Genomic DNA, 23823 nt, shown 5'->3' with positions numbered 1-23823 from the left:
ATGTTGATATAGCAATTTGACTTCTATTAAAAGTGAGGTCCGAGAATAGTTTTATCAAAGCTCCATGGTAGACGACAAATGTTCTTACCGGAAATGAGTTAGAATCATTAGAGGTGGATGTCCGAATTGTTCGGACGAGGTGACTTTCTGTGAAGGGTTTCCAAGCTTTAATGATGTCCGAGTGGTAATCTACTTGTAGAAGACCCTCCAATACTCAAGTTAGTAAGATTTTAGAATAATATGATGATAGTATTTAAGTGAGTGATGAACTCGATGTGGTTATTCTGGATCTATTCTTAAAAATCTCTCAAGTCATAAATACTAAAATCTCCTATGACTCTAAAATCCAATAGATTTTTTTTTTTTGAAGAACTGTTCAAGAAACAATGATCCCCTCTTTCACTTCTTATACCTAGCGGATCCTCAGACATATTTCCTTTCATGAAAGAAACTTATTCTTGAATTTTTTTTGTGAATTTAAAGATTGAGTTAATACTTTCTAAAGAACAAATCTATAATTTTAGGTTTTTGAACCTAACAAAATATCCAATAAAGTATTACTAATTATTGAACTAATTACTCAATTATCAAATATTGGGTCAATTTTCTGTTGCAACAAAAGATAATTTTCAAGTAATTTCGAAATACTCATATTTACACGTGATTTGGTACCTACAAATATTATATTTTTAATATTTGTTGATATTCGGTAATAGAAATTCTAAATTTAATATTCAACCGATCCAAGAAGAGTGTTTAAATTTAAATTTAATTTCATCAAAATAGAAATATATTCGAGATTCCAAATATCTCGAAATCTAGAAAAGTACCCAAATAATTCATCATAAATCTAATGCTTATCATGACTATCATAAACCATATGAACAACTTGAGCACCTAGCCACCACCTTTACTATTTATTTTATGCCAAACAACCAAACGTTTTGAAAATCCACCGCCTCCGTGGTTTAATTCGTAACGACCCTAGCCAAGTAGTGTATAGAAAATATTATAGAACAGTTTTTCAAGACTCCTCCTTCTCTCTCCTCATTATATTTTGCCACGTGTAATCAGATTCAAGACTTTGACCTGAGGTTTGCAAGCAATGCTTGGTCTTTCTCGAATCTCCATCCATTTGCTCCAAAACTCGAAACGCTAATGCGATGGGAAGGTCCACGTTTGATGCGGTCGTCTCCGTCTTCGTTACGGTTCACCCGCACGAGACCTCTGCTCTGCTCCATTCCTTCTTCTGCTTTTTTTTCGTGAGTTTCTCTGCTCAAGGCAACCACTGAGCATGTTTCCCTTCCCCTTCAGTTTCTTTTTCTTTAACTGGTTATCACTTTTTTGTGGCATTGATTGAAGGTTTTGAGTGCGTATTTCGTGGTTCTTCCGTTGCGGGACGAGGGTGCCATCTCATTGGGGTTATCAAATCTGCCGGGTCTATTCGTGGGGTCCCTGGTGCTCACCCTCGTTGCTGCGCCCTTTTCTTCTCTCATATTCTCTCTGCCTAACCTTTCCAAAGGCAAGGTAAATTATATTGTTAAGAGTTCATTATTGCGCATTCTAGTATGATAATGCCCATTCTGCATCTTCATACTAAAATAAATCAGAACACAAAATATGATGGTAGTACATGTTAAAATCATACATAAATGACTAAATCATAAGTTCATAAGGTTGAGTTATTGTGCCAAAACACAGCAGTCAACTAATCCATTGTAGTACAACACAATCATCTACCAACGAGTAACTGTTCCACACGATATAGCAATAAACATAGACCCACGGTAGACACTGTTAACCATTCAGGCAAATACAATCAAAAGAACTTGTAGGGAAATCAAGAGGTGAACTAGTAGAACCGGAATATGGATGGCTTTGCCGAACATAGTCAGCAAGAACGATAAAGGCTGCACCTTTGATAGTGCATTGGACAAGCAACCTGAGTCCTGAACTTTGATGCCGAGGGCAATGAACAAGTAACCTATTTTCAAATGTTAATAACATGTATCTTATCTAAAAGGACTGACTGTGAGCTGTTGGATCTTAGAATTTGAGCTTGGAGTCTAACTCAACCACCTAAAATTGGCTTGTGTGGTTGAGGTAATCCCAAGCTTTGGAAGCACTACTTAGGTCTTATCTTTAGTCTATGAGTGATACGGTAGAAGAAGGCGCCTTTCCAGTCGGAGATATTCCATCTAATAAGAAGAAAATAAGAAGGTTTGTCGAGGGTCAATATTCTTTATCTTCTTTCATTCATGTGCGTAGTATAAAGTGTATCCATATCGGATACATATATATATATATACACACACACATATATATACATATATGTATATACACACACACACATATTTATATACATACATATATATATATATATATATACACACACACACACACACATATATATATAGATAGATAGATAAAGACAACCATGTAATTAATAATAATAGCAAGTCTTGAAAATCAAATAACAATAAAATCAAAGCAAAGGATTAGACATGACCTTCACTATATCATTATCTGGTGAAGAAGAATCTCGTATTGGAATATCAATTGGTTGTGAGGGACTTTGATTGGGTGAAGAATGCTTTCGCTTAAGGGGAAATTTTCCAATGTGGAAGAAACTCATACTTGAGGAGGAGATTGTTGGAGTCAAGTGTGAGTTGGAGTCTGACATTTGGCTAAAAATAGGCAAGAAGAGCAACATACAAGGAGAAAAGACCCACAAATTTATTGTCTTAAGGTTTTGGGTTGAAAGTGATGTCATGGTCTCTTATATGAGTTTGTTCATAACTCGAAAGTGATGTCATGGTCTCTTATATGAGTTTGTTCATAACTCGTATCTTTCGAATCTCCTTGGAGTACCTCCCCTTGAAAGAACCCACCAACACCTCATTTCCCCATCTTCATTATTATTATCATCCACTTGTCCCACTAACCACTCATTGCACTCATCAATGTTATTGAGTGCAATGAGATATATTTCATCCCTAATATTGTATCTTTAAGTTGTTGGTTAGCCATTAGGTAAACCAAATTGTGCAATTTTTTATGGTCAAGTTTGTTTCTCTTTTTTGAGTGAATCTATATTATTAATAAGTAAAATTTTAATTAGTTTCTTCCTACTTTCTACAAAAGAATAATAATGAAATAAGCCATCTCAAATACACTCTGATCGCGTTCACATTCTAATGAGCTATATGTCAAGTTTAAAATCTTGATTGCTAGCTTTTGCAAGTTTGGAGTTGAGTGACCATACTTTTTCCACCATTGAGTTATGAAAACAAAGAAAGTAACTTGAAATTTAAACATTATAATTTAGCAATTTAGAACACTTAGGAGCTGTTTAAGTGTCTCACCAGGAGTTGTGGTCTTCCTTGATGTTTTGGAAAAGTCATCACCAAAGAGTCCAGTTCCACTTTTATAAAGGGCTAACTCCATTAATTTTTTTTCTTGCACATCTTTAGTTGGTACCAACCTCTTGATGCGAGCATGTAACCCATTGGTATCCTTCAAATTATATTCCTTTTGGGTTGGAATAAAAGAACTTCGGGTTCAAAGTGACTAGCCACATGCAATAGGCAATGAAGTTGGCGAGTCCATCTATTATCAATGATTGTAAATGCATCCTTGTATATACTTTCATTGTTAGTGAAAACTTTATAATTGTTTCCTTGGTCTTCTCCATTGCTTCATAAATATAGCAGATATCTGCTTTTTTTCACCATCTACAAGACAAAGTACATACACTGGATATAGCCTTTCTGATTAGTCCCTTTGTAGGTAGCCCTTTATGAGAAATTGGTAATAAACTCCGTAGGCCACAATTAAGGCAGAAATGGGTTGCCACAATTAAGAAACCTTTCCAACACTGCATTAAAACACACGATCCATTTATTTCCATTTGATTATTTTTAATAATTTATTTTGTCCTTTTAAATATTGGCTTGACAAAGTAATATCTGCCATTAACAATCTTGGCTTGCAAGAGCATTGGGTGTGGTATATTTTTTATCATGTGGCACTGTCTGTAATTGCCTCTTAAAATCACAGAATATATTGGATGTAATAAGATGAACTGATTTTTTAATCGTTATTACAAGTTCTAGTTCTACTAAATAAGATAATAATATGGTGACATGCATTCATATTTAGTTTTTCTGGTTATGGGAATTGAATTTTTATGATGATAGACAGTTATTATTATTTTATGTTCCCATTAATATAATCTGTAATGGTGCTTCTTGAAATTCCAGGCTTTATTTTTGATACACAGGTTCTTTAGTGTATCCCTCATTTTGTTCTTTTTTCTATGGCACTCCTCATCAGCTGGATATTCAAAGTCCAATTTAACTGTAAGAAATAGCATAACTTGAAGTTGTTTGCTGCAGTCTATATTACTTGTTAAATTCAGAATATTTGCTTTTGATTGTCTTAAATTGGGTTTATGTTGCTAGGGATCCATGCCCTTGATCAATCCCTTAAAGGAAGAAAGGAAAATTAGTGACCAAGGCAGTCTTGCATCTTCATTTGGCTGGGATAACCATGGATGGTTCTATATCTCTGTTCGGATAGGATTGTTTCTTTGGGTATGGTTGATGATTTTATTTTCCATATATAGAATTTAATGTCTAATTGTTTCAAATGACATTTTTGCACACTAGTTTATATTATTTTGTGTAGGTTGCTTTGCTTAATCTAATTACAATTTCTTCAACTTGGGCAAGGGTAATTGATGTGATGGACAGTGAGGTTTGTTTGCCCCTATATCAATTTTGTTTATGTCTGGATTATTTAGGGCCTACTTAACATACTCTGGATTCAGTCAGGTGCAAGATTATTCGGGTTTATTGGTGCTGGTGCTACCCTTGGACAACTTTTTGGGTCGTTGTTTGCCATTGGGATGGCTTTTGTTGGCCCATGTAAGTTTGCATTTGCCCTCAACAGTCTTTTCTCATGAAGTTTTATTGTCATAAAGTACAATCATATTTTTAGCAGTCTTGCTTTTGTTTACTGCATTATTGATGGAACTTGCAGTCTTGCTTTTGTTTGCTTCTCATAAAGTACAATCATATCTTTTGCAGTCTTGCTTTTGTTTGCTGCATTATTGATGGAACTTGCAGCACAGACATCAAGAGGGATAAATTGTGGTACATCTCATGCAGAAGAAAAATTGTCTCCCATTAGGTCATTCTACGTATTCTTTTCTTTGTAGTTATATATATGAGTGAAACCTTATAAGTTTTGGATGGCATATACCATTTTAATTCTGTAGGAATGTATTAACCTTTAAATATACAGAGCATCTAAAACTAGAAATTTGTTTTGGATCAGTCCCTTAAATCTGGTTACAGGTCTGTGAACAGTATAGTCTGATTGTATTTGTCAATCACAATATTTCTGATTCGTTCATTGGTGGCATATTTTGGTGGCCAAGTTCTGGTGTCTTGGAGAGAACCAATGATCTGCAACATTAACATAATATTGGAAGACAACTTCTCTGTATATTTCTGCATATTATCCCTTTATTTTTAATTCAAAGCAGTTAATATCCATGCAGAAAGGAGTTGCTTCTTGTTTTACTTGTGTATGTATTACAAGGGGTGCTTTTATTTGATTCTTCCTGCAGAGGGATTCTTTGCTGACACAATATATTAGTTATCAGTATTTATATTAAATCTGTGGAAGAAGTGGATACATGTTCTGGCCTCTTGCCTACTTTTCAATTTTTTACGTGCAAATGAACAGTAGCTTTCTCTTAGGTAATTTAAGATGCCGTGCTAATAGAAATGAATCTGAATATAGGAAAAAACAAAGTAATGATCGTAGGTTGTAGCAGAGAATTTCTGTTTCACATGTGGACATTTGGGAGTTCTACTTCGCTTTTGCATTTGTAAATCACAACCCTCTCCTAACTAACTCATACAATCCCCTTATCTTTCTAATAATGTGTTACTTTATCTGTTAGTTAGATAGTTAATGCTAGTAACAGCCTTGAGTCCTAATCTGTTAGGCATGAGGAAGCACGAAAGGTTGATAATAGACAGGATTGCAGGTTCATTGTAGAAGGAGGTCTAAAAAGAAAAACTAAGAATACTGTTGTAAGGTAGTTTTTACAGCTCAAAGTTAGTTAGCAGGAAGGAGCCCTTTAATATGAAGCTTAAAAGGGGAAAGTGGAGGAGTTTTGGGAGACTCGAGAGACTTGTAACTGGAATAATCTAGTGGAAAGGAGAGTGCTCCTTTCTGGCATCTTTTGTATGGTTAGTGAAATAAAGAAGTTTTGATTTTCTTTTCATTGTTTTTCTCTGAAAATAGTGTTGATTCCTAAATATTTTTGTCTGAAATGCCATATTTATGATTGGAATAATGGAAAGCAAAGTGAGTGCTTTGGAGAAATGGGCCAGCGAACAAAGGAAGGTGATTGCAAACATGAAAACAAACATGAGTTTTGTGAAAGAATGCATGTAATGTAAGACATGACAAATAAAGGAATCTTCTTCTTGAAATGAAGAAAGGGCAGAAATTGTCGTATGTAGGAGAATACTCGGTCAATGGTGATGAGAAAAGGAAACAAGACATTGTTAGTAACAAATCTAATAAGGGCGAGGAAGAACCACTTTGCCCTTGCATAAAAGGGGTGGAGTTGCCTACATTTGAAGGGGGTGATCCAGTGGGATGATGGCAAGGGTAGAAAAATTCTTTGAAGTACAAAATGTCTGAATGTCGGAAAAGTTATGCCTAGCCTTTACTAGCATGGGAGGAAACACTAGCCATTGGTTCAAATTCTGGTGATAGACGGAAGAACCCTTCACGGGAGGATCTTGCAACATCACTGTTAAGGAGATCCGGAGGTAGTGGGCAAAACTCGTTGAGAGATTGGTTGTAATAAGATAGATTGGGAGTGTTAGATATTATTAGATATAATTAGATATTATTTGATATTATGAGATATTATAGATATTGTTAGATATCTCATATTTATGTAATGGGCTTAGCCCATATGTTTCTTTTTCCTATATAAACATAACCCTATGTGTTCAATATACACAAGGGATTTACCCTATTCTTTCTTTTCCTTTAATATGGTATCAGAGCATAAAGTTAGAGTTTAGGGTTTAGGGTTCAATTTTTATTGGTGAATCCACTATTCACTGGAATTTTCCAGCCACCACCCCCACTGTCTCGCCGGACCTTCGCCGGACCTCCGCCGGACCTCCGCCGGACCTCCGCCGGACCTCCGCCGGACCTTCGCCGGACCTTCGCCGGAATCTCGCCGGAATCGCTGTCGGAGCCTTCATCTTTGTTGCTCCCGCCAATTAACCGGTGACTGGATTTGTCCTTATCTTTTATGGCTTCTTCTGCTTCCGCTGCCACTATGGCTTCTTCTTTAGTCATTATGCCGGATTCATCTATTTATACTAATTACGTCAATGTTCATCTTTCCATTGACAAATTGGATGGAACCAATTATGACACTTGGGCATCAGATATTAAATTATGGCTTAAGAGTCAAGGTTATGTTGATCATCTTACTCATCCTACTCTTGCTGAAAATGAGGTTGTTCGTTGGTCGAAAATTGATGCTCAATTATGCATTGTTATCAAATCGACCATTCACTCATCTTTAAAACAAATTTTTCGTACCTATGAAACATGTTCAGAAGTTTGGGAACAAGCAAAATTATTATACACCAATGATACTCAATGTCTTTATGGTGTGTGTCAAAATCTTCTCACAATTGTTGCTCCCAAACGTCTTGATGGTACAATGGCAGAATATCTAGGTAAAATTCATGCTCTTCTTCATGATTTTAATGAGTTATTACCTCCTGCTTCTACTCCTTCTCAAGAACTAGAACAAAGATCCAAGTTCTTCATGTTATTGGGTTTACATGGTCTTCCTGATGATTATTCTCACGTTCGTGATCAAATTTTGGGATCTCCTATTGTGCCCAATTTTACTTCCACTTGTTCTACCCTTTTGCGCGTGCCAGGTAAACACACCGCTGATATAACGTCTCATGTTGATGACTCTTCTGCTTTAGTATCTCAGCATAATGATCGTACTCGCCCTCACAAGCCGGGCAAAGGGCGTCACAAGTGTGACCATTGTGGCAAACTTGGCCACAAAATTGACAGATGTTATGCCTTACATGGTCGTCCTCCTAGATCTGTTGCGGTTGCTCAAATTGCCCCTGTGCAACCTTCTACCATGGACCATACTTCAATTGATACCCCAAGCCAGCCTGCTATTTTCAATGAATTTCTTAAATGGTATGAGGATCGTCAGAACCCTAGTTCCACGGCTTCTGTTGCACATTCAGGTACATCTTTTGTTGGCCTCACTCACTCCACTTCCCATGGCCCTTGGGTTCTAGATTCAGGTGCCACTGATCACATTACTGGTAATAAATCTTTTTTCTCTTCCTTATCTACTACGGGTTATTTACCTTCAGTTACCATGGCCAATGGATATAGGGTACCATCACATGGTGTTGGTACTATTAATCTTTTTTCATCTTTATCTATTGATAATGTTCTTTATGTCCCTGGGTCTCCATTTAACTTATTATCCATTAGTCGTCTCACTCGTTCCCTTGACTGTGTTATTTCTTTTACCAAAGATTCTGTTACTTTACAGGACCGGAGTTCGGGACGGATGATTGGCACCGGATGTGAGTCTCATGGACTTTATCAACTACAGATCTCTGCACATGTTGGCGCAATTATGGATTCTCCATCTCTCATTCATGCTCGGTTGGGTCATCCTAGTCTTGCCAAGATGCAACAGCTTGTTCCAAGTTTGTCTAATGTGTCTACTTTATCGTGTGAGTCGTGTCAGTTAGGGAAACACATTCGTAGTTCTTTTCCTCGTAGTGTCTCACAACGTGCTTCATCTCCTTTTGCCTTAGTTCACTCTGACATTTGGGGACCAAGTCGTATTAAGTCTAATTTAGGATTTCAGTATTTTGTTACTTTTATTGATGATTATTCAAGATGTACTTGGGTATTTTTAATGAAAAACCGTTCTGAGTTGTTTTCTATATTTCAAATATTTTACAATGAAATTAAAAATCAATTTGGAATTTCCATCCGAATTTTGCGCAGTGATAATGGACGTGAGTATCTTTCTCATTCTTTTAAAAATTTTATGGCTTCTCATGGTATTCTTCATCAAACTTCATGTGCTTATACACCTCAACAAAATGGGGTAGCTGAGCGCAAGAATAGACATCTTGTTGAAACAACTCGTACTATTTTAATCCATGGTGATGTTCCTCAGCGTTTTTGGGGTGATGCTGTTCTTAGTGCATGTTATCTCATTAATCGCATGCCATCTTCAGTTTTAGATAACAAAATTCCTCATTCTATTTTATTTCCACATGACCCTCTCCACTCTTTACCTCCCAAAGTTTTTGGGTCCACATGTTTTGTTCATAATTTTAGTCCTGGTCTTGATAAATTATCTCCTAAGTCACACAAATGTGTCTTTTTAGGGTTCACTAGATCACAAAAAGGATATAAATGTTTCTCACCATCTTTAAACCGTTATTTTATTTCAGCAGATGTCACCTTCAGTGAATCTTCCCTTTACTTTAAGTCTTGTCCTTCTCCTTCCATTTCTTCATCTAATCAAGTTAATATTCCTCTTGTTGTGCCTAGTGCATCTAACAATTCACCACCGCCGCCAACTCTTCAGGTGTATAGTCGTCGTCAACCGTCTCATCGTCCATCAGCAGACTCTATTTTGGTGCCAACACCTCATCCCCCTCCGGCTCCTATAGTTGAACCTCCGACTGTTGAACCTGATCTTCCTATTGCTATCCGTAAAGGTATACGTTCTACTCGTAATCCCTCTCCACATTATACTGCTTTGAGTTACCATAGACTATCTCAACCCTTTTATACCTGCCTTTCGTCTATTTCTTCTGTATCAATTCCAAAATCTGTAGGTGATGCCTTAGCCCATCCTGGTTGGCGTCAGGCCATGCTTGATGAAATGAATGCGCTTCAGAATAATGGAACTTGGGAACTTGTTCCTTTACCATCTAGGAAATCTGTTGTTGGTTGCAGGTGGATTTTTGCTATCAAAGTTGGTCCTGATGGTACTATTGATCGTCTCAAAGCTCGTCTTGTGGCTAAGGGTTATACCCAAATTTTTGGTTTAGACTATGGTGATACTTTTTCTCCAGTAGCAAAGATGGCCTCTGTTCGCTTATTCATAGCTATGGCTGCTCTTCAACAATGGCCTCTTTATCAACTGGATGTTAAAAATGCTTTTCTTAATGGGGATTTGCAGGAAGAAATTTATATGGAGCAACCTCCCGGTTTTGTTGCTCAGGGGGAGTCTTCTGGATTGGTATGTCGTCTTCGCAAATCCTTATATGGCCTCAAGCAGTCTCCTAGGGCTTGGTTTGGAAAATTTAGCAATGTTGTTCAACAATTTGGTATGACTCGCAGTGAAGGCGATCATTCAGTTTTTTATCGTCACTCGAGTGCTGGGTGTATCTATCTTGTAGTATATGTTGATGACATTGTTCTTACAGGCAGTGATCACCATGGCATCTCACAAGTAAAACAACACCTTTGTCAACACTTTCAGACCAAAGATCTTGGCAAACTCAGATATTTCTTGGGGATTGAGGTAGCACAATCCAATACTGGTATTGTTATCTCTCAAAGAAAATACGCATTAGATATTTTGGAGGAAACTGGGTTGATGAATTCGAAATCTGTTGATACTCCCATGGATCCCAACGTCAAGCTTCTACCCAATCAGGGGGAACCTCTTTCAGATCCTGAGAAGTACAGGAGATTAGTTGGAAGATTGAACTATCTCACTGTTACTCGTCCTGATATTTCCTTTGCAGTCAGTGTGGTGAGTCAATTTCTTAATTCTCCATGTGAAGATCATTGGAATGCAGTCATTCGTATAGTGAAGTACATTAAAGGCTCTCCTGGAAAAGGTTTGTTATATGGTCATAATAACCATACTAAAGTCGTTTGTTATTCAGATGCTGATTGGGCAGGATCTCCATCTGATAGAAGGTCAACTTCTGGTTATTGTGTCTCCATTGGTGATAACTTGATCTCTTGGAAGAGCAAGAAACAAAGTGTTGTGGCAAGATCTAGTGCAGAAGCAGAATATAGAGCTATGGCCTCGGCTACTTGTGAGCTTATTTGGCTTAAACAGTTACTTAAAGAATTGCAATTTGGAGAGGTTACTCAAATGACACTGATATGTGATAATCAGGCTGCTCTTCATATTAGCTCAAATCCAGTTTTTCATGAAAGGACAAAACATATTGAGATTGATTGTCATTTCATTCGAGAAAAGATTATATCAGGAGATATCAAGACTGAGTTTGTTAATTCAAATAATCAATTAGCAGATATTTTTACTAAACCCTTACGAGGACCTAGGATTGATTACATTTGTAACAAGCTGGGTACATATGATCTATATGCACCAGCTTGAGGGGGAGTGTTAGATATTATTAGATATAATTAGATATTATTTGATATTATGAGATATTATAGATATTGTTAGATATCTCATATTTATGTAATGGGCTTAGCCCATATGTTTCTTTTTCCTATATAAACATAACCCTATGTGTTCAATATACACAAGGGATTTACCCTATTCTTTCTTTTCCTTTAATAGGGAGTGTGGAAGATTTCATCCAAGGTCTCAAGCAAATTAGACATTGGAATGGAAGATCCAATTTATATGCATTATCATTTATTTTCTCTTATATTTGAAAGGGTCCATCTCTATTATCTTAAAGATTGAATTTCCTTTGAGTAGGTAACCTATCCTTTCTCAAATGCAACCACACCCAATCTCCAGGTTGAAAAATGACTTCCTTTTTTCCTTAGTTTGTTATTGTAGCATTCTTTGCTACTTTCTTTTCAATTTCTTTCTTGATTTTGACATGTAGATCTTTTATGAGTTTAGCTCTTGCAACTCCTTTCTCTTAACATTATTTCTTTGGAAGTAGGAATGGGTAATAAACAAGAGGGGTTAAAGGATTAAACCCATAAACAATCCCAAAAGGTGAGTGAGAAGTAGATTAGACAGTCTAATAAGAGCGTCTGCTAGACGGGCTGAAGGAAGTTTCGACCTCTGCGAGTGGGCCAAACATGCATCAGCCAAAGACAATCAAATCTACTTAATGAAACATGCGTCCAGTAATTTATTCATTACCTTACTCGTTTTCATGTGATTACTCATAAGGTTTTTAATCTTTTACCTCTTGAATCATGCGTCCAAGAGATTGTTTAGAAAACTAAATAGGAGTTTAATTAAAGACAAAATTGAGATATTGTAGATTTTATTATCTAATTCTTCTCCTCAAATTTCGTTTTCTATTTTTGATTCATAGAAGCAACTTGGACTTTCGCATATTCAACTCCCTCACAAAAGTAGAAACTTCCTTCAGACTCTCTAGTAGATCATCTAGTCTACTCTGAGAAGTATTAGACCGTCTATTGCGACTAAAACACAAGATTAACACAAATAACAATTAAGACCAAAATAGACTCAATTAGAGGAATCTCAATTAAAACAATGGATTTATTCGTGATTATCATCCAAAGATCTATGATTAAAGCTTTAAAGTGAGTAAAATTATGTTCATGTGCTAAGCAAATTTATGCATGATTCTAGAGAAAGGCACATGTAAGTAGTTGAAAATTTTGTTTAGAATTAAAAGTCAAGTTGAGGAAAGGGGCTACTTTTCAAGAAAGGAGATACTTTGATCTTGAAGATATATACTAATACAGACTATGTAAGTTTCGTTACTGACAAAAAATCTACCTTTGGGTATTGTATATTTTAGGCAAAAAGTATGGGTCTGGAGAAGTAAAAAATAGGGTAGGACCCATACTCCTTCACTAAGGGATTTCATGCTCCTACTCAAAGTGTATGTAAAGGACTTCCTTCGGATTCCTAGATCATGTTGGTAAGTTGAGACTGATCAATATTCATTTACCAACTTGAAGGAGAGTGTTGTAAATATGGGATAATTAGGCTAAAAATATTCTAATATCTCTACAGTAATTGAGAAAAAATATCCTTAGAATCTTCACATTCATTCCCTCATTTTTTATTTACGTTTTTATGAGGAAATGATTGTTACAAATAGAGGAGTTGAAATTGTAATTAGCATGATTGTAATTTATTCTATATTTCTTTATTTTCTCATTATTCAAGTACTTTATAAATAGTGTTGACACTTCTATTATGGAGCTTAACCCTAGACTTTTTAAAATCAGTAAGACAAATTATGGAATTTTCTCTCAAAATTTTTGAAATCTATGAAGTTAATATCAAATTTTGAGTATTTAGATTGTATGCTCTCTTTTTCTAAAATGTTGACAAACCCAACTGACCCTCAAGTCGGTTAGTTATCAAAAGGAGAGTGATAACCTCTATAATGAGAGGATCAAAACTAGTAGCTATCACTCTAAGAATTCTGTAGTTTAGTGACCTTGTTTGAGGATATAAATAAGTGCAAGGAGAGTAGCTTCTCACGTTTTTGTAGTGGACAATTGGTTGAGCTTTTGGATCTATCAAATATCCAAATCATTCATCCCTCTTATTGGTGTTGTACCCATATCGTGACTAGTTTGGAATTAGGGGCTCCTCAATAAGATATTTTTGTTCTTCATCCAAATTCTGAATCCACTTTATCATTTTCCTCTCTCTATACCTAAAGTCCCATGATTTACCATTTTTAGTTTTGTAGAAAATAAAAAATATAAAGTAAACATCATTCTGAAAAGCATGGATAGAAAGATAGATAGATGGAAAAATGTAAAAAACAAACACACTTCTGATAAATATGAGGGAATCATGTGCATCTCATTAAACTATTTGTCTGAGTTAAATGGGTAATTTAATGTATATATAATGCATGGCATCACGAGGGATACAATCATACTTATTTATTTACTTTGAATCTAGAAAATCTGCTTCCAATGATGAAAACAAGACTGAGGAGATTCAAAAGATGGAACATACTCCAAGAGGTTCTCCAAAGTCATCTACTTCAGTGAAGCTTCCAATTTGGCCCATATTTGAAGGACTCTGGCTTATATTGTCATCAACCTACCTGTTACATGTATCATTATTCATCTGGCTAAGTGCAGTTGTATCTTCACTCTTCTATTTCCAGGTTAGGTAATCTTGTGTCCTGTTATAAAATCTTTAGTTTTCGTGATTTGCATTTCAAGTTTACATGAATGATTAGAACATGTGGGGAATTGTATAAATGAGTAATGCGATCGATACACTATTATTGATTGAGATTTATTGAAAATCCCAATTATGTTTGAGTCCTACTTATTTAATGAGTTTCACTCATAATTTTGTAGTTTCTAATAAATTTTAACCAATGATAGAGTGTTAGAGAGTTGTTGCTAACACTCCTCTTGTACATATACAAAACGCTATTGCTGCTGAAATTCTACTAACATATTTCCTTTTCGTCAAATTTCCTGAAAGACGTAGCAAAGTAAAGCCAAATCTAAGAAGTGGTGCTCATGTAATCAGTGGACCAAAACATTAAAATTTAATTGGAGGATTAAAAACATATTTAAGCCTTTAATAAAGTTTCAAAAAACAATGTCACTCAATTAAATCTATTAGATTTGTTATAGATTCTAGGAAATTTGGATCATTAATACCTGATTATTAGGCAAGAATTTATTGTATTTGATTTTGTAAATTAGTATAAATACATACCGTGTGGTCTGCATTTGACACAAGATTCAGATAACCCTTTCTTATATGGTAACAATAGTTTTAGGGTTTTTTCAATCCCTTTCTTTTCCTCTAGGTGAACAATACCCGCAACCCATAGAAGACCCCATTTTCTCTCGTGTGAATAATACCTGTAACCATTACATGCCCTTTCATTTTATCACAAAGCACTCTTTTCCTTCGGTGATTGTGCTACTAGAACTACCCTCCTTCGGTGACCGCACTGGTAACATATTGTCATTTTTCCCTTTTCTCCAGCATAACCCACTTGTTCTAGTAGCATTCTTTTCCTTTGGTGATTGTGCTACTAGAACTACCCTCCTTCGGTGACCACCAAGCTTCGTTGGTTGGTCAGTTTCGCCGCCTCACACACTCGTAACATATTGTCGTTTTTCCCTTTTTTTTGGCACAACCCACTTGTTTTGGTTTATTTCACATGGGTTTCGACAAGTCCCACTCAAATATCGCGTATGCAGTGAATTTTACCACTGTTATGCTGATTGCATGTGAAAATCTGGCTGAAACAAGTGACTACAATTCTTGAGATGTTGCTATGTAGTTGTGGTTCTTGGGTCAAGGTCGTGAAAACCACATGACCAAACAAGCCAAAGATATTCCGAACACTGATGAAGCCCGATGGAAGCAAATTGACGCCTCTTTGTGTAGTGTTCTCTGGTTCTCCATTGATGGCAAATTGCAGCTCCAATATCAAGCTTTTACTACCTGTTATGTTGTTTGGAACAAAGCCAAGAGACTTTATTCCAATGATGTTCATCGTGTTTACAAGGTTGTCTCCAACCTTATTTCTATAAAGCTTGAAAACCATGATATACAAACCTATCTTGGTAAGCTCGACCACTTAATTGCTGATTTTGATGCCCTCATGCCTATCACTAATGTTGCAGACAAACATGCTAAACAACGTGGAATGTTTTTTGTTGTTCTTGCAGTGGTTGGATTTTCTCTTGAGTTTGACTTTGCCCTTAATCAAATATTATTCTGCATTGTTGTTCCATCTTATGACACCGTTAGTGAACAATTACTTCGCCTCTTTGTTCCTTACATGTTTGGAGAGTTTTCTAAACTTTTAACAAATTCATTTGCCTTTTACTCCTACTGTAGATGGAGTGGAAATTGTGGTGGCTATAATGGTCAACATCCTCGTTGCAACTATTGTCAATGGTATAACCATATTGAGGCAAACTGTCGTACAACGGCACAAAAATAACCCAAGACCACTAATATTGCTCAAGTCGTTTCTTTAGGAGCATCTGATAAGGTTTAAACTCTTATTGATGCCTATAATGAGTATCTTCAATACAAGGCAGCCATGTGATACACAACCTGTCATTGGCGTTGCTCAGTCTGGTAATCCCATAGCCTTTGTTTCTTAGTCCTTCGCCCTTGGACCTTGGATTCTTGACTCCAGTGCCTTTGATCATATGTTTGGTAACAAAATTTCTTTTCTCTCATCTATCTTATTAAAGGAAAAGAAAGAATAGGATGAATCCCTTGTGTATATTGAACACATAGGGTTATGTTTATATAGGAAAAGAAACATATGGGCTAAGCCCATTACATTTTTTTTTTATCAGCAAAGAATGAAATTAAATTAAGAGAGATACAAAAGGGGTATCCCAACCCTTTTACATAAACCAAACCACATTAAGAATCTCCAAGAATAAAGAGATGAACAAACACCCCAGAAGCAATAGATAGATAATGTTTGCTGCATAAGCTAGACATCCTATTCCATCTAGCACCGTACTCGTATTGAAATGCTATAAGCACTGCAAACTGCAGCTACAAAACCATCAAAAGACACCAAAATATTGGTTTTCTCCACCACCTCATTGACATTCCTTCTACCCAGCTTGCAGTGGCACGATTGTAGCACTTGTCACTTCAATGCAGCATCTTCCATTCGCTCTTTTTTGGACTTTGGCTTCCCCCTGTTTGCTCCTTTTAAGCTCACTTTTATCAGAAACCAACTTCCTACTTGCCAGGGTCCATCTCGCACTTAGATTGGTCGGAGTTTACAATTTCGACTTACACAGAACCCTGAACCAGCATACACCCTGCCTCTATTGGTCTGTTATAAGACTCATCAAAACAGAATCCTCTATCATGTCCTTAACATTCCTTTTGACTCCCTTGCATACAAGCACATATGTCCTGATTACATAAATATGAAATATCTAACAATATCTATAATATCTCATAATATCTCATAATATCTAATAATAATATCTAACACTCCCCCTCAAGTTGGTGCATATAGATCATATGTACCCAACTTGTTACAAATGTAATTAATCCTGGGCCCTCGTAAGGGTTTAGTAAAAATATCTGCTAATTGATTATTTGAATTAACAAACTCAGTCTTGATATCTCTCGATATAATCTTTTCTCGAATGAAATGACAATCAATCTCAATATGTTTGGTCCTTTCATGAAAAAATAGATTTAAGCTAATATGAAGAGCAACCTGATTATCACATATAAGTGTCACTTGAGTGACCTCTCCAAATTGCAATTCGTTTAGTAACTGTTTAAGCCAAATAAGTTCACAAGTAGCCGAGGCCATAGCTCTATAATCTGTTTCTGCACTAGATCTCACCACAACACTTTGTTTCTTGCTCTTCCAAGAGATCAAGTTATCACCAATGGAGACACAATAACCCGAAGTTGATCTTCTATCAAATGGAGATCCTGCCCAATTAGCATCTGAATAACAAACTACTTTAGTATGGTTATTATGATCATATAACAAACCTTTTCAAGGAGAGTTTTTAATGTACTTCAGTATACGAATGATTGCATTCCAATGATCTTCACATGGAGAATTAAGAAATTAACGCACCACACTGATTGCAAAGGAAATATCAGAACGAGTAACAGTGAGATGGTTCAATTTTCCAACTAATCTTCTGTACTTCTCAGGATCTGAAAGAGGCTCCCCCTGATTGGGTAAAAGTTTGACATTGGGATACACGAGAGTATCAACAAATTTCGAATTTATCAACCCAATTTCCTCCAAAATATCCAATGCATATTTTCTTTGAGAGATAACAATACCAGTATTGCATTGTGCTACCTCAATCCCCAAGAAATATCTAAGTTTGCTAAGATCTTTGGTCTGAAAATGTTGACAAAGGTGTTGTTTTACTTGTGAGATGCCATGGTGATCACTGCCTGTAAGAACAATGTCATCAACATATACTATAAGATAGATACACCCTACACTCGAGTGACGATACAAAACTGAATGATCTGCTTCACTGGGGGTCATACCAAACTGTTGAACAACATTGCTAAATTTTCCAAACCAAGCCCTGCTTGAGGCCATATAAGGATTTGCGAAGACGACATACCAATCTAGAAGACTCCCCTGAGCAACAAAAACGGGAGGTTGCTCCATATAAATTTCTTCTTGGAAATCCCCATTAAGAAAGGCATTTTTGACATCCGGTTGATAAAGAGACCATTGTTGAAGAGCAGGCATGACTATGAACAAGCGAACAGAAGCCATCTTAGCCACTGGAGAAAAAGTATCATCATAGTCTAAACCAAAAATTTGGGTATAACCCTTAGTCACAAGACGAGCTTTGAAATGATCAATAGTACCATCAGGACCAACTTTGATAGCAAAAATCCACCTGAAACCAACAAAAGATTTCCCAGATGGTAAAGGAACAAGTTCCCAAGTTTTATTATTCTGAAGCGCATTCATTTCATCAAGCATGGCCTGACGCCAACCAGGATGAGCCAAGGCATCACCTATAGATTTTGAAATGCAAACAAAAGAAATAGATGAATGACAGGTATAAAAGGGTTGAGATCAAGGTTATCAAACTCGCGGGTTCACCCTTGAACTCGTTCGAGTTTACGAGTCGGGAATTGTCTGGCGAGTCAACTCGTTAGTAAACTCGTAATATTATTTGAGTGAAAGTGAAATAATAATTGGGATTGTGTCAATTGGGGTGATAAGCAGTAAATTAAAAGGGTTGTTGACATAAAGAATGGAGTCAACGATAATGGATGGAAGGGATTGGGTTGTACCAGTGTCACAAATTTGTGTTTGTGAACCATTAACAATAGTTATAAAAGACAAATTGGCAACCTTAGTAAAGGAGGAGAAAAGAGAATGATTGCCAGATATTTGATTTGATCAGTTGCACTAGAGTCAAGGACTAATGGAAGGAGATTGAGAAAGAAAAGCAGATAAATTACTAGTTTGTGCCATCGAACAATGTTCCTTGTGGATTAGTGAGCTGCACACCACTTGTGGATTAGTGAGCTGCACACCACTTGAGAAAGTATGCATATGATAATGGAGATACATCAACCAGTAATGTAGGAGCAATAGTGATTCAAGAGTAGATGCCTAGGCAATATTGGGTGAACGAGGGGGTTTCCCATGCTGCTGCCAACACTTATCAATGGTATGTTCAATGAGGTAGCAATGTTCACATTTTGGTTGATTTTTAGAATGACCTGTACATACAAAGACAATGTTTTCCCTTTTGGACGAAGTGTTTGTCTTTGTATTTATTTTCTAGGAATATATAGCACGTATGATACATAAGTCATAGAAGGGTTTACTAATGATTTCAAAATTTGATCATGGGTAGCAAACAATCCCAAGGTAATAAAAAACATATTGCAGTTCTCAAGTTCCTTTTTCATATCTTTAGATGGTGGAAGGAGCTTCACGAAATCATGGAAGGCAACATGAAGCCTTCCAAGATAAGCAATGGGTGTACTAGACCAACATGGTTTTGAAGAAGGCTTCAGATTCCATGTTAAGTTAAACTATACGAAAGAGAGACATTGAACTGAAATCATGTGCTTTTGAGACAATACAGATGCTTCATTTACACCGAGAGAGAAAAATCAGTGGAGATTTGACATCCTCTAATAATAAAGATGTGATATTGAAATAAATAAAAATGTTTCTAATAATGCTTAGATAATGTAGATATTCTTGATTGTATAGAATCTGCCACTTATTTTTATAATTATAACAACCCCTTTAATTTATTGCAAGCAAGCCATTAATGAAATACATATGTGCGACCCATACGGACAATTTAATTAATACTGTTTGAACACAATATGTATTTTTGATGATTAATTTCCTTAGCTATATTTATTTCTGTTTGATTTAAGTTGGATTTTCAAGCACCCATAGGTCTGTAAAAATTTCTGTTATTGCAGAAAGTGAGTGTGATTGCCACCACAGTTACCAGCTCTCTAGGAAGAAGAAGGTTGTTTGCGCAGATAAATAGCTTTATTGCTGTTTTTATTCTTGGTGGACAGCTGTCCTTGACGGTAAGCTCTTCCCCAAATAACTTTATCCACATGGAATATATTCATCTTTCTTTCAAAGTTGAGTTCAAACCTGTTCCTAAAAATAAAATTTGACAATGCTAGTAGATTAAGTACAGATTTCCGAGTTTGTTTTCTTAAATTACCCTCATCATAGCACAAGCAAGCACCCAACTTTATACATAGCTAATTCTTAGAGTTCAGAAAGACATTCGTGAGGGGAGATAAGTCAGTTGATCATTGAAGTTCGCAAAAGCTAGATTCATATTTTCTGTGATGAAATGACATGAGTTCTCATTGGAGCCATTCTTGAAGAAATTTTTCAAACACTAAGTTCAAACGTAAGAGACATAATTCAATATTCCGGTTTAGTACTTGATCTAGCAACTATGATATGCTTTTTGCTTTTCCATGAGATAGAGTTGGCCCTCTAATAAGAACACATTGTATAGGGGTCAACCTACCACCAGGAGATCCAGCTTAGGTATCACAAATTGCTGTAGGGGAAAAACCCTGACAGTAAGAGTCTTCACAAAGAAGGTAAAACGCACAAGAGAAATTGTAGGGGCAGTCCCTCAAGACAGGTTTATAAAGGAAAATGCTTCCTTTCACACAGGGCATTTCCTGTCACAAAACTACTATCCTCACTCCTCATCTACCACATAAGAAAAGAATATAAAACTTCATAAAACAAAGTCTCAGCCCCCATCCTGCAACAGCTGTTAACAGCTAACAGCTAATTAATTTTTAAAATTTCCTTCTATAATAAAATTTCCACACCCTCTCATTTTTCCCCTTTTTATCTCTGGCAACTTCAAAATTCAAACCATTGTACAATGACTATCGTTATATGCTGAGTTTATGGGGGTTATATTGGCCATTGAGTTTTCTTGAGCTGGTGGTTATCGGCATGTTTGGTTAGTGAGTCTTTGTTGGTATGCCAAGCTTTTTCTTCTAAAATTTTCCCTGGGTCTCTTAGGGATAGATGGAGGAAATGCATGAAGAGTATAGTTGATAAGTTTACTAGCCCATTTAAATTGACCGTTTAATAATTTAGGCACATTATGGAATTTCAAACTACGCTGATCTATACATATGTTGAGTCACCCTCGCATAAGATAATGTTGCCATTATTGAACTACCAATACTATCTCCATAAGCTCTTTTTCGAACACTGATTTCAATGGCCTCCTGTCTATAACACTTTGCTCCAAAAAGTAATAGGTTGTTTCTTCTGTAATAGCATAGTTCCTAGCACAATGCCAGAATCATCCATTTCCACAATAAATTGTTTGGAGAAAACTGGAACTACCAATACAAGCAATGAGGTTATGACAGATTCAGTGAAGCAAGTTTAGAAAAAGTTCACTGGTCATTATCTCTAATTACCTATATGAAAATGTTAAAAGAGACAGAGGTTTCTACAATTTTTCTGTTACAGACCAATGCCTATCCCCCTCTTCCTTGTCAGTCTAAATAATAAAAAAAAAATCTCATTAACAACCTCTCTGCTACTCATGCCACCTCAGCTTTAGGATTTCTGTTCTTCCCTTTATGTACATACACCCTCCATCCTTAGGTGTCTCATGCCCCTCATGGACCAATGGCTCTTTTGGCCCATAAACATGTTGGTCTCCAACATTTTCTTGTGGGAAGTTGTGCTCAGTATTTGCTGTTTTATATGAACGAAGGAGCAGCACACCAAAATGGTCTAGACATAGGGGTCAGACTAGGCATAACATCATGAGCTGGGTTGGTCCATCACATTTTTTTCTACTTACCTGTTGGGCTTGTTCGGACCGTCTGTTTTTCCATCTCTATACTTGCATAAACAATGAATAATAGGAGAATAGTTTTTTATGACCTTATTATTTCCTTTGCTACATTAGTTGAAGTAACCATTTTGAAGAGGTAAGGTAATATTATTGACAATAATGATGAAAAAGGTCCGTCATGATTTTTATTCTTTGATTTTTGTATTAATGAGTCATGTTACTAACGTTAACTATGTAAATATTTTTTTACTAGTGCAGGGACGCATTCTTACTGTTGCTGGGGTGACTATAGCTATATGCTCAACACCGTTTGTTGGCTTCTTAAATTTAGTTACTCTGGCTGTCTGGCCAAATTGGGTGGTGGTTGCCACCTGTGAGACATTGAGAAAGGTTATTCTCTATGACTTCAAAAATATTGGTTCCTTTAATAGAATTCAATAATTAACATTATATCGTGTTAGAAATGTGTCAAGTGAATTAAGTATATGTGTAGGTTCATTGTATGACATAAAATATTGTTTGTCTAGTTTAAACACAAATTAGAGTGCATGATAGTCAATCAAGGACTCCGTGTGTGATAATCATGATACATTGCATATTACCTCCATTCCTATTTGCTATGAGGACCAAATATAGAGGTATATTATTGTCACTTTAGAAAAGTCCTGCCTAGAGACATTCCCATTAGTAATGCATATGATTGAGTCCTTGCTTTAAGCTGTCTGTTAATGTTCCTATCGATAATCGTCATCTTGGCAACAGAGTCAGGGAGCACTGTGCCAGTCCTGAAATTAATTAATCTGCCATTTGCTACAGTGCTTTTCTTGACCGGTGGATAAATGGTATGTTCCTGTAATTAAAAAAAGTAATTATTTAGGAATTTGTGTTTCTGTATTTCTTACATTCATTATAGAAATAATGAGTTCGTTGTGTAGTTAAAACACAAGTGTTTCAGCATATGCACTTCTTACCTTTCAACAATATACTCCATACTACATTCATCTTTTGGAGAAATTCATGACCGTGACCTGCAACTCACGATATAAAATAGTAAACTGTTGATTAAATTAATTGTTGCACACTTTTGTGGATTCTTAATCACGTGTCACAACATTGCAGGTTGTTACATATGTTGTGACAAGGCCAGGTAGAGAACTTTTATTTACAGTTGTTTCAGAGGATGAGAAGTATAAAGCTAAAGTACGACCATCTTGTTTCCTTTCTTCCTCCAATAACCATTTTCTGCTATTTCAATTTAGAGAGCCAATGGCTTCACTGCTGTAACATTATTATACATCCTATATATATATATATTTCTTGGACATTTCTAGATGATGCATGAAATGATCTCACATGACAATGGCCAAATTTATGTGGCAGGTATGCATAGATGTCCTGGTTCAAAGACTTGGAGATGCTGCAGCAGCTGGAATGTACAAAATGCTTTTTGGTACTTTCAACGGGAATCCATCAACAGTTTCCCTTTATGGCCTGCCTGTATGTTCAAACCTGCATACTGTCCCTATTCATAAAATATTCCTCTCATTTTTTTAAGAATCCTAAAAATAAAAAATAGAAAAGTATACCGATTATTTCCATACCCTGTTTCATATAATCGTCTACCTATTATCTCAAATAGTTATCAATACTCTGTACATATTTTGTCCTCTTTTTTTTTTGCTTTTTATATGGGCAAGACTAACGTGTTTTTTTCCGTTCTGTAGGTTTGTTTGTTGTGGATAGTCACAGCATACACTTTGGGTCGTCGGCAAGTGCAACTTTCAAAGCACGAGACCTCATCTACTTAATACAATTTGTTATTAAATGTACAATATATTATAGTTATTATATGGGTGGAGAAAGTTGAGCCTGAGATAATAAAAGCTAACAAGGCCATGCTTTCCAAAATTTTCAATCAATTCCTGGCAATTTCTTCCAGTA

The 23823-nt window shown here is 36.1% G+C and overlaps 1 protein-coding gene across 4 annotated transcripts; it reads left to right on the top strand.

Annotated features, from left to right (window-relative positions):
- The first annotated feature begins 873 nt into the window (after window positions 1–873).
- LOC137813544 (uncharacterized) lies at window positions 874–23823 on the top strand. Of its 4 annotated transcripts, none has more exons than XM_068615870.1 (13): window positions 874–1262; window positions 1363–1527; window positions 4263–4361; window positions 4464–4595; window positions 4690–4758; window positions 4832–4928; window positions 5091–5193; window positions 13979–14189; window positions 19997–20110; window positions 22141–22272; window positions 23002–23082; window positions 23263–23379; window positions 23607–23823. In XM_068615870.1, the coding sequence occupies exons 1-13, from the start codon at window positions 1164–1166 to the stop codon at window positions 23688–23690; spliced, it is 1503 nt and encodes a 500-aa protein (XP_068471971.1). In that variant the 5' UTR covers window positions 874–1163; the 3' UTR covers window positions 23691–23823. The 4 variants fall into 4 exon arrangements, with proteins under 4 accessions (XP_068471971.1, XP_068471973.1, XP_068471972.1 ...); XM_068615872.1 differs by having other exon boundaries at window positions 947–1262; window positions 1363–1522; XM_068615871.1 differs by having other exon boundaries at window positions 1081–1262; window positions 4283–4361.

The sequence above is a fragment of the Phaseolus vulgaris genome, chromosome 1, assembly GCF_000499845.2.
Source record: "Phaseolus vulgaris cultivar G19833 chromosome 1, P. vulgaris v2.0, whole genome shotgun sequence".
In the NCBI taxonomy this organism is placed as follows: domain Eukaryota; kingdom Viridiplantae; phylum Streptophyta; class Magnoliopsida; order Fabales; family Fabaceae; genus Phaseolus; species Phaseolus vulgaris.
This window is presented reverse-complemented; position numbering and strand designations above follow the sequence as displayed.